Source organism: Alosa sapidissima, chromosome 6, assembly GCF_018492685.1.
Source record: "Alosa sapidissima isolate fAloSap1 chromosome 6, fAloSap1.pri, whole genome shotgun sequence".
Lineage (NCBI taxonomy): Eukaryota > Metazoa > Chordata > Actinopteri > Clupeiformes > Clupeidae > Alosa > Alosa sapidissima.
In genome coordinates, this window is record NC_055962.1 from 10,990,888 (window position 1) to 11,002,906 (window position 12,019).

General features: G+C 48.6%; 1 protein-coding gene across 1 annotated transcript in view; it reads left to right on the forward strand.

Moving 5' to 3' along the window:
* The first annotated feature begins 378 nt into the window (after positions 1 to 378).
* Positions 379 to 12,019, forward strand: part of LOC121711972 (protein jagged-1b-like) — a 21,678-nt gene continuing 10,037 nt past the window's right edge. Inside the window, exons 1-2 of the mRNA XM_042095871.1 lie at positions 379 to 651; positions 1,276 to 1,593. Of these exons, the coding sequence (XP_041951805.1) occupies positions 583 to 651; positions 1,276 to 1,593 (387 nt within the window). The 5' untranslated portion in view covers positions 379 to 582. The remainder of the gene's footprint in view (positions 652 to 1,275; positions 1,594 to 12,019) is intronic.

Genomic DNA, 12,019 nt, shown 5'->3' on the forward strand with positions numbered 1-12,019 from the left:
TGACCTCTTATCATTTGGACATTATGCCTTAAACATGTGGCCCCATGACATTGGACAGCTCAGTTAGCCTCTTGGAAGATTATGACTAACGAACTTCATAGAAATCAAACACAAAAATCAGTCTATTCATTGTTTATTTTATTTGCCACACCGTCTATTTTCTCAGAAGAAGAAAAATATATAGGCCTACATGTAGCCTATTTATTTAATTAATTTGCACGAACATCTTCAATTGCGTCTACGTCAATTCAGAGGCTAGAGAAGTTTTTGGACATACTCCGCCCCCACTTCTGTGGTTGGCTTAGAAACGGTCTTTACCCAAATGTAAGAACACGGAGTGGTTTATGTGAGTGGTTTATTCAGCTGCCAATCACGGGAGATAACCTCAGCGTGCAGTAGCTGCGAAAGATATCAGTTGCTGTGGAGTGATCTGTCGGAGGGAGTGTGTGTTGTAGCTGGACCATCATCGTGCTAATACCACGCTTGTGAATTTTGCATGTCAGGAGCGGAGGATCCTGTCGCCGGTCAACGGCTGTTTTCCATTTTTGGCATAATACTCCGTATTCCTAATTAATCAAAGGCATGTGGAATTGTACAAGGATTAGGAATTGGCTTTTAACAGCGTGCCTGCTGTTGACGATATGGACGAGGGTAAGAACACCGCTGCTGTTTTCGAATATAATTTCAAATGATTTCATGATTATCAAAGTAACCTGGAGTCGAAAGTTAATGGGTGTGGGTTATCTGATCGGTCTTACCATTTAGCAAAAATGGAAATGTTCATATTAATCGATAATTGAATTACGCAGCCGTCAGTGAAAGCATGTGATCGCACAATTTGACTGTCAAGGTTGAGATGTGAATTCGAAGTAGCACTCTGCCTGCTGACATATTTGACCGAAATAATTTGCTCTTAATTTTATGCAAGAGTTTGAAGTCTAATGCAATTGCCTGATCGCTTGCTGTCGACAGTGGCTCTGGGGAAGCCTCAATTTCTAAGCAAGAATTAGCTGGCTAAGTGATCTCAAAATTATGAACCTGAAACCTTAGGCTATGTATAAGGTAGCCTAACGCTCCACTGTGTAACACAAAGCACAACGTTATTAACGTTAGCTAGCAATCGGCACTGATCAATCTTAGCTCTGTAAATGGTTGATATACACTTGCCAGTGCCTGGTCCTTGCCATTGCGTCTGTTTTTATTTATGCATGCCACTGTTTGAAGCCTATTGTTTTTTGTTGGGTAATTTTTGTTCCATTTTAATGTTATTTATAGGTGTCCCAGTCCTCGGGCTATTTCGAGCTGCAGCTGATTACCGTACAGAATGTAAACGGTGAGTTGTTGGACGGGGAATGCTGCGATGGCTCTAGGAACTCTCAGGATCTCCGTTGTAGCCGGGACGAGTGCGATACTTACTTTACAGTCTGCTTAAAGGAGTACCAAACAGAAGTCGCGGTCACTGGCCAGTGCGCGTACGGCAAAGGATCTACTGAAGTTCTCGGTGGAAATATTATTTCTTTCAAGAATGCTAAAAATAATAGAGTAATAAACGAGTCTGGAAAGATCACAATACCCTTTCAGTTCGCCTGGCCGGTAAGTGAAATTCTATTACTTTTGTATGCATGTTTTAATAGGCTACAGTTAATGATTCTAGTCATGCATAATTTCATATAAAGAGAGACTGTCGATGCACCCTCAGCTACGGTATGCAAAAGGTTTATGTTACGGTGTTTGAACATGCTTCATAATTTAGGCAAACTAACGGTATGGTCTTTAAAGAGGTTTTCTTGTTTGTGGCGGTTGGATCAGACAGACTTTGCTGTACATGGGAGTAACTGGTGTGTTAAATTGTATTTAACTTGTTACTGCTAGAAAATCGCTCACGTTTGATTAATTTACTCCTACTACATCAGTACAGAACAAGAGGAGCCATCTATTTTCTTGGGGTACGTATTTGTGAGAGAGGGGGCGGCGATTTAAGGGGGTTTCGGTGAACCACTCATGCAGCTTTTCGAGTTGTATGCCCTATGCTGTCTTTTTAGTAATGTATGCCTAGTATGTAGTTAACCTAGATATCGCCGACGCAGATTATATGGTAACAGAAACCCATTTGCGAAGCGAATATTTTGTGCTCGTGGTTGGAAGTGCATGTGAGGTGATGGTGACGATGCGCAATATCCCCTGGCAGCCGTGGCTGTTGCGATGTACTGTCGCTGTCTGTGCCGACTCGGTGGCCACGCATGGCAGCGCTGGTCGACTGACTGACTGCGGGAGACAGCTCGTGGCTATGTGTGTGCGTATGAGTAAGTGAGTGCTTGTGGCAATGACCATATTGTTTAATGTCTGTCATATGTTTTGGCAGTCGTACTGAACGCCAACAAGAAACTGAGTCAGATCCGTCACACTCTAGCACGCATACGCACAGCCTCCTAAATTCTACCAGCTTGTGATATATTTATAAGGCTAATGAATGTATTAATCAGGCCGGCCCTGTGCCGTATTCCACTAAGCGTCCACATGATCAGCGCCTGTGAGCCAAGTGTGCACAAAAAGTGTCAGTGGCATTGCTTGGGTTGATGCAGTACATCAGATACCTGTATTACACCTGTACAATCCTCAGCCACAGTGATAGGTGAAACCTGACTCTGCGAGCTACCACTGTCTTACACAATTACACCAGCACCTCTGGAACCTTGCATGATGCCACACAGTTGAATGGATGAGTTACCAGCATCAATATCTAATGTCAGATGCAGCTCAATGTGTTTCAGGCTGACATAACTTCATAAAAAAATCCTTGTGTAGTATTGACTGTCAGAGCCTAGGCCTCCTTGTGTAGTATTGACTGTCAGAGCCCGGCCTTAGTACTAGAGGGCTCACCTTGAGCCAGTCATCTGCAGACCGAGGGTGCATTTAGTTTAACTATCCTCTCCCTTGATGGCTCCTGATTTACAATAATTGCAGTTGCTGGTTAATGTGTAACAAGGCTATCAAACAGCATTGCAGCGTACAACTGCCCCCACAATCACCACTGCCACCACACAAACACACACACACAAATCCATCAAATTAGGCTTGTGCACCTGTCGTCTTACCCTCTCGGTGTTTACTTTCAGCAAAAGAGACGGATGAGGAACAAGTCTATGGTGGTTTTTGGTGGTTGTCTGGTCTGCTTGGGCCTCTTATCTTTTTGTTAGTTTTTCCTGTGTCGTCACACTGATGCCAGTCCTCAATTCTGTGTGTGTGTGTGTATGTGTTTTGTTTTGTCAGACGAATCCCTAATATTGAATTTCTTGTCTTGTTTGCCACGCCGGGTTGGCGGTTCCGGAGGCGTCTCTTGGAAGCTAATGAAATTGCTGGTGGAATGTCTTCCAAGCACCCCACCCCACCCCACTCCTTCCCTCCCCTCTCTCCACCCTCTCCGCGTCTCCGACGCGACTTCCGGACATCCGTTTGATGTGCACTCACTGTAACTGCATCTGGCCTGTATTGTAAAAGGATATCTTGCACCTCTTGCTAGCTATGGGGTGCAGGGGGTAGGTTAAGGAGTGAGTGTGTGTTTGTGTGTGTGTGTAAAGGTTTTTTCGAAGGCGAGTCTGCCACCTGTTGGAGGGCAGACTTTATTTTCTAATGTTTTACCCTCCAACCCCTCCCTCTGTGTCCCGAGGTGCCTCAAAGCAGGACTTAAGAGTGGCCCCAAGCGTGTGCGCATGCATGCATGCGTGTGTGTGTGTGTGGTGTCCCTTTAAACATGTCTCGAGGATTGCAGGCTCAAGTAGACCGGGTAAAGGGAGCCTCTTGCCATCATCACCCCGGTCAGCTGTCAGTCTTGAGAGGATAGGGGTAACCGTATCTGCTCAAAAGCTTTGTTACAGGCGACCTGCGTGTATGATTGCGTGCGAGTGTATGTTTGCATGTGGGAGCCCATGTTACAGTTTTCTTTTTCCGTGATCGCAATAAAAGCCTAGTAAAGCCTACAAGAGGAACATACTGTATTTGGCTTTATTCAGGAACTTGCTACTGTGTGCTAGTTCCTCTCTCATAATGATTGCCTAGCTTTGCTTTGACTACGTTTTTAGTGTCTAAAATGGCCATTGGCTGGAAGCCTGTAACGGGTTTGTTTAGAGTATGTGAAGTGTCCACCTTTTGTTGACAGCTGGCATTTGAACTTGACTTGGAGAGGGGGTGCCAGCTCTGAGCACATGAGGTCACTTGCCTGCGAGCCACCGAGCGAACGAGACCGACAGTTTGTAAGCAGATTTTTACATCACGGCTGCCAGAGAGAGATGGCGAGGCCAGATAAGGTGAAAACATTAGGGATCCAGTCTAGCATCCCAATTGAACGGCTTCTGTCTCGGTCTCGGTCTCTCTCTCTCTCTCTCTCTCTCGCTCTCGCTCGCTTGCTCGCTCGTCAACCACTGCACTAGTCCAAACCTTGGTTTGAGAAAATCAGTCTGGCCAGTGGAGAGACAGCAGCTGCAGCCGTCCGTCAGGCCGAGGGGGCAATAGTGCTTCAAGGCTAAGCAGCAGCGTCAGCCACACCTGATTGGGAGCTCGCGAGGACCGTTGCTAGGAGACCGTCACAGAGGCCTTTAGTAAACAATTATCTGCCGCCCTCTGTGTGCTTGCTCCCTCCCCGCTCCTCGCCTCCTCTTTCTCTCTCTCTCACACTCTCTCTCACACACACACACACACACACACACACAGGGTCCCCTGCCAGTCTTTCATTGGAGCTGCTACACTCACCTGGGAAAGATGGGTTGAGGATTTGCAGAAGGGGGGTAGAGGGCGAGAGGGGACTTGGTCCATTCTTGTGATTACACCATTGATTGTGTAATTAGCTGGTCTCAGCTGCCTCTGTGCTCAGCCTCTTTCTTCTGCAAAGAGCAGTAATTGTCCAGTCTAACATCAGAACAGGTGGCCTGTGTGTGTGTGTGTGTGTGTGTGTTTTTTAGGGTGGGGGATTTTTGGATTAGAAAGGACCCTGTCGTTTTGGAAACACTCTCTGTACCTGAGCATGTGGGTCACAATTAGTGGCCATCCCATTAGCGCTCTCAAGGAAATTGGACGAAAGGTTTAAAAACCTAGCCTTTTTTTTTGGTGTTGTTATTTCATGGGTCTCGGGGAAACACACCACTCCATGTTAAATGGAATAATCCAGCCGCAGAAGTGGGTCTCTCCGCGGAAACTCTAGGTCAAATCAAGGCCATTATGCCACTGTAATGCAGTCAATTAAAATACGAGCCTCACATTTGGCTAAAAATAAGCCTTGGCTCGTTGATGAATGTAGTGTACTTCACTCGGCTATTCTGAGCAATAACGACCCCTCTCTGCCAGTACAATGGGGCATTAATGGGCTGGAGTGATTATGGCGCAGAAGCATCCCTGATCGATTCCCTACTCCCCCCTGAGGGAAGGGGAGAGGGTTGGGGGCTGAGGGGGTGGGTTATGTTCAGGAAGTGTGCGATCTGGGAGAATCAGTATGTTGTTTCCTCTCTTTGCTCTTTCTTTTCTCTCTGTCTCTCTGTCTCTGTGTCTCTGTGTCTCTGGCTCTCTGGCTGTGCCTCCTCACTCTCTGATGTGAACAAAATAGCTTTTTGTCTGCCACCTCAATAAACATTTTCTCTCTTGTGACTGCCTGGGCAGGAAGGGTGGGTGTAGGGAGGGTGGAGGTTTTGTGAACAGGGGCTTTTTCCAACCTCTTCCCATGAAGTAGGGAGGAAGGCCACTTAAAGGCTGCATTTTCCTCCTCCATCCCCCCCTCCCTCTACCCATCCAATCTCCACTGCTCCAGTCATGTGGGGGATATTTTTAGGAGCCGAGAGACTTGGCCAATTAGGATCTGATGCGCCTCAGGCATTTCTTTCTTAATACATATATAATACAATCTAGCAAGACCTCACTGCTGACCCTCCGCTCCACCACCCCCACCCCCACCCTCAGCCGGCTCATTCAAGTCGGATGTGCCTCTCTTCCTCTTCCTCTGTCTGCGTCAACCAGTGGAGCGACAGAGACAGAGAGAGGGAGAGAGAGAGAAAGAGAGAGTTACTCAGCAGTTTGTCTCTCTCCTTTATCTTGTCTCCTTTTCCCTAACCTCCAGCTGCCAGGAAGCTTAAGTGGCCTCCCCAAGCGCTCCTCTTCCTCTGTGCAAAGCTTCTCGGAGGCATTGGTTGAGTGGTTTCTGTTTCTATTTGATTGAGGCAAGATAGTCATTATTATTATTAATAATAATAATGCTCAGAGAGTACTTTGAGGTAAAGAGTACATTTAATGAATTAATTCATTAATAGAATTATTATTATTATTTGTTGTTGTTTTGTGTGTTGGTCTACCACCTTGTTGACAGTAGGTCGTGTTCTGATGCTCTGAAGGCCCTGTGAGCCCAAGCAAACACACAGGACCTGGGTCAGAAGTGTATGTGTGTGTGTGTGTGTGTGTGGGGGGGGGGGGGGGGGGTGTAGGCTCCCATTCTTCTCCACCAGGAGGTAAAGGATGAACATTTGCCAAAGAAAGAAGTGCTCCCATTAGGTTAAATGCACTGGGCCACTGGTGATGGACATAATTGTATTGGGTGATTTATAATTGACTTGCTGTCTCCCTAGAGGGGATGGGAGAGGAGAGGGGGGGGATTAGGCCAGCGATTGGCTGACTCCTTTCAGAGAGAGAGTGCATGAAAGTTGGTGGGCCAGGCCCCTGTGGTGCTCCTTTTTAATAAGACTGAAAGCAGAGAGAGAAGGCTTGAGAGAAGGAATGGAGTGGAAGAAGAGTGGAGGAAGAGTGGAGGAGGGAGTCGTGTGGGGGTTGGTGGTGTGGTGCCATCACTGTGAGATCCACTCTATTTGATGGGGGCTCTTTAAAGGAGTAGGTCTGCATCACCACTCATCACCAGCCTTTCCTCCATGGTGGAGTTGTCTTCCATGCTCTCAAAAAACGTCCTCCTCATCGTCTTGCTCCTCTTCCTCTTCCTCATTCACCAATACCTCTCCCACCTGACCATCATGTTGGCAGAGGTCCCATCATTAGTGCTTGGCTCTGATTATATTCCTTTTGGGTGCCCTGTAATCCTGGGGGTGCAAGGGAAGGAATTGATTGCATTGTCACCATCTCCTTTGTTTGCATTGCGTGCGTGCGTGCATGTGTGTCCGTCCCTTCGTTAATGCCCACCGTGCTTGTCCCCTGCTGGCCTCGGCCCTGGTGGCTTAAATGAGATGAGTGCAGGTGCGGCTGTAATTAAAGTGCATTGCGGCCGGCCCGGCGTAATTCCCTCTCGACTCCTGAACCTGTTTGAGATGGTAATGTGGCTCAGCTTGTGGCTGCTGCTGCCCCTGTTGCTACTGCTGCTGCTGCTGTAGCCACAGGCTTCTGCTGCTTGGGATGCCTGTAGCAGGGGGATGGGATGGGATGTGGGGGGTGACGGTGGGGCATGGAGAGTCTGAAGGGCATGGATAGTTGTTTGGAGCCTTGGTTGTTATTTGTTGAGGGTTGTTGAGGGTCTGAATTGATTCAGGACATGGGGTAAGGCTATAGAGTGGATGCATTTTCCTGTTTGGTTTAGTCCACTTCACAAGCTTGACTATTATTATTGTTCAGGAATAATTTATATCCCTTTTTCTTCAGTTGACCAGTTTGGTCTGCAGCTTACTGGACTGGTGAACTTATCACAAGCAGTGCTTTGTGTGCACATCACAAGTATTCATTCCAGCGTGTTCCATTTTTCACTTTTAACTTGTCTTTCCTTGTTCAAAAGTGGGATACAAAGTTTGTGTGTGTGTGTGTCTGATGTAGGCTGGGTCCTCTGGGAAGCCTAGTGTGCCCACTTTGCAGGAGAAGTGGTAGGCAGGGAAGAGAGAGAGAGAGAGAGAGAGAGTAATGGAGGGAGAGATGGAGAGAGAGCAGGAGAGCTGGCAGCAGGCCTGCCTTTCATGCAGAATATGTGGTGCCCGTCCGTTCTGTGCAGCCCCAACGCTGTGCCCTTCTCCACCCTCGAGTGAGTGGGCTAACTGCATGTTCTAAGAACCTCCCTGTCTTTCTTGTCCGTTACTCTGTTTGGTTCTCTGCAAGCTATTATTTAGTTCTGGTTGTTTTTGTTTTTGTGTTCCATTCTTTAGTACCACAAGCTCTTGTTCCAGGTTTTATTAGGTCTAACGTGAGCCAAAAATGAAGACATTGTTCCATGTAGATGAGATATTGTACTTGTAACAATGTGAAATAGGGAAAGGCTTACTGTGTGTGAAGGCAGTCTGTTGAATATGATTCTCTCTCTCTCTCTCTCTCTCTCTCTCTCTCTCTCTCTCTCTCTCTCTCTCTCTCTCTCTCTCTCTCTCTCTCTCTCTCTCTCTCTCTCTCTCTCTCTCTCTCTGCATTTCTCTGTCCTAGTTCATCTCTTGTGATGGTGTAATGCTAATGTGTGTGTTTAGCATACACAGCAAGGTGTGCACAGTCAGACCCCGTTGCTTTAATTGGTCGCCGTAGGGGAGGGGTTTGTTGCATTGTCAGGGCCTCGTTAATGACTCTGTTGGCATAGTAGCAGAATGCTAAATGGGCCGTTTGTGTGTGTGTGCTGACACGGGTGACTGTGGCGTGCTCCTTGGCCAAGTGCTCGGCGTTAAAGCCCCACTCGGGCGGGTGCATCTCTCGGCTCCGCCATGCACCTGTGCCGGTCTGCCCAAGCCCCCTCCCCCACATGCCCTGTTTCCCAGCATTCATTCATTCATCAGTTCATCTATTCATTCTCACTTATCCCTGCTCTTGTCGCTTTTTTCGTGTCCTAAAATGTCCCTTTTGTGTTTAATGTTTTAGCTCATCCTCAATAGCTGGTGCTGTAGTGTTTTTTTTAAGAAAAAGGAGCTCAGCGTGTGGTGCTGTTGTTGTCTCTCTTCTTTTCATTTTTTTCCTCTCTCCTCGACTTTTCTCGTCGTACACAGTTTCTCCCTCGAAAAAACCTCAAAAGCCTTGATCCTAGAGAAAGGGAGTCCGAGGGAGAGGAAGGGCGGTCCCCTCCGTTCGGAATATCACTTACTAGCTCGGGGGTTCGAAGAGCACGTCAGCCCGGGTGTCTTGTCTTACCTCCCCAGTCTTCAACAATGCTCCTTAACAAAGCTATTGTCTGCCTTTGTGCTGCGAAAAGCTTTTGGAGCGGAGAAAAAAAGGGCAATTGTGGCAGTCGAAACAAGAGTCACATCAAATGGGCTTGTTTGCAGAGAGGTCACAGGCTTAAGGGGCTTCGAGAGGCAGGAGGGGGTGAGAGGGGTTTCCGATGACAAAACGCTCCCAAATCTGTGGCTCTCAATTCGACACCAACGTCCAGAAACCAGCTCTGCATCGAGTTTTCTTTGGTTGTGGTTTTGTTGGGTGTGGTTTGTTGGTTGGAGTATTCTCTTTTTTTTTTTTTTTTTTTTTTTTTTTTTTTTTTTAACCACCACCTCCCATCTCCCATCTGATTTCCTTGTCTTTGGTCTTTGCCCCTGGGGATGATCGCAGGGATGGCGGTGTCAGCAGGGGGGGATCTTGGGAAGACCTGGAGGAACAAAAGCAAAACGTTGCCTTTGGGTCGTCCAAGCTGATGAGAAAAGGTTTCTCACAGACCCTGTGAAAAGGGGGCGATTTAACTAAGCCTGACACTGTTCACTGCACAACTAGACCCCCCCCCCCCCCCCCCCTCCCACCACCACCACCAACTCATACTCACACACTGATTCTCACACACACACACACACAAACACACTTGGTCTGGTTGGTGGGGGCAGTCCGAGAGCAAATGTCACCTCCCTTTCCCAGTGGTTCTCATAGCCCTTGCAATTTCTTTTTCTTTTTCCCACTCATTTTTCTTTGATGTAACCTCTTCTGCCGCTCAACACTCTTAACCCCCCCCCCCCCCCCCACAAAACCCAAATCACACACCCTCATTACCGTGCTAGACAAAACCCAAAATCACACCCTCATCACCTGAAGCCTAGAGACCACAACCTCTGTTGTTTCCCTGGTCAAATTGGATGTAGCAGCCTGGAATCCCCAAATGTTAAGTGAGACATCAAGAGATGTCCCTACACAACCCCCCCCCCCCCCCCCCACACACCACACACACACACACACACACACACACACACACACACACACACACACACACACACACACACACACACACACAAAAGGGCCAGATGTGTTCCAAGGGGAATTCCTCTGTGCATCCGTAGCATTGCTTGTCATGTTCGCAATGGTGGCTGCGAAAAGCGGAGCAATGCCACTCTCGAAGATGGATGTTTGGGGCGACCTGTCCGCCCTCCTTCCAAGGCGACTGTGTGGACATCTTGATGTCCGTGGGAGGACAGCGGTTGCTCCGATGTGTTGGGGTGATTGATTACGTTCCCCTCCTTTTCTCCTCCTGTGGAAAGATGTGTGTGTGTGTGTGTGGGGGGGGGTGGGTGATGTTACCCCCCCCAAAAAACTCAGCCAATCTACAAGCACCTGTCTCGGCATGCCTGGAGACCCAAGTCTAGACTCCAGTCGTGACATGCACTGGCCCCTTGTTATGCCCGGTCAACTGCGTTGACATGGTTGCCTTCTCCTCTGTGTTGGTCTTGCGCAGCGGGGGGGGAAGGACCATTTCAGAACAACAACCACAAAAAAAAAGAACACGCTCATTAGTGACTATCAGGCCTCTGTCTCTCCTGTCCCTGGGGGGAACACAAACTGCCAGACGTCTTGTTGTTATTCTCGTCCGCCGCAGGATCCGAGACCCATAAATTTTCTCCGATGGGTGACAGTGGCCTGTTCTCTCCAAAAAGAGTTGGGCGTACTCTGCCCTGAAAGTGTTAAATTAGCCAAAGCATGAAGCCTGTGTCCATGCTGATGCATATCTGAATAGAACTGGAATTGGTTTGACCTCTCTGGCTGCTGCTGTTGCTGTTGCTGTTATCTGGACTAAATATCATTAGGGGGAAGTTCTGTCCACACTTTAAATGAATGTCGTTAAGCCTCATCCTCAAAGAGAGCAGAAATTGACGACTTTTTTCCCTCACACTGGCTGGCGTTGTAGTTCTAAATTCACGTGTGTGTGTGCGCGCTCCATCACTGACTGTGCCGAGGACATATTTTGCCCCATTGACTTATGCCTGGGGAACATCCCTGTCCCATTCCTGCTTAGCAGCACAAAAAAGCCCTTCAGAAAGCCATAATTGAGCCAGTGGTGTCACACATTTGGCTGTAATTGAAGGTTGCGCTGGTTGCCCCCCCCCCCCACACTACTTGGCGGTGCCGTCCCCAGTCTCCCTTTCTCTGCCGCTGGACTCTGGCCTGTCCTACTCTTGCCAGGGAGTAACCAGAAAGCCGGGATTGACATCCCAGATTAATGAAGATTACATGTGGCGATTACTGGACGCCACAGGATGGACGCATGCATGAGCGGCCGGCCTGCTCTCTCAAGGGGCGATAAATCAGTGGCCATGCGTCGTTGCTGAGATCAGCAGCCAGCGCTGGGGACACTAGACTGTGCTGGGCTGGCGGGCCAGCCGGGGGTTATTATGGTCTGATGTGTGTGTGTGTTTGTGTGTTGTGTGTGTGTGTGTGTGTGTGTGTGTGTGTGTGTGTCTCCCTGGAGAGGCTGCAGTTGCCGAGGATGGCACTGGAGAGCGACTGATGGGCAGACATGGGGATTGAGTTGGCCGCTTACAGCTTGGCTTGCCTCTCCTCTCTTGAGTGTTTTCTCTCTCTCTCTCTCTCTCTCTCTCTCTCTCTCTCTCTCTCTCTCTCTCTCTCTCTCTCTCTCTCCTGCACAGTGAAGGGAGGGAGAGGGGGGGACAGAGGCCTTTCAGATTCTTCCCCAATGAACACGCGCATTGTTGTTTTTCTCGAAAGCATCGCCTCTCGCCCTCACTCTCGGTCGACAGCTCTTGGCCACAGCGTCCTCCACGAGGTCTGTGCGTGCCAATCCTCGAGGCGCGTGAGCCGACGTGATCTACCGGGCCTTACCTCGGCCCGGCTCGGCTCGAGCTGGAGGTGAGGGGAAGGAATGTGCCCTACA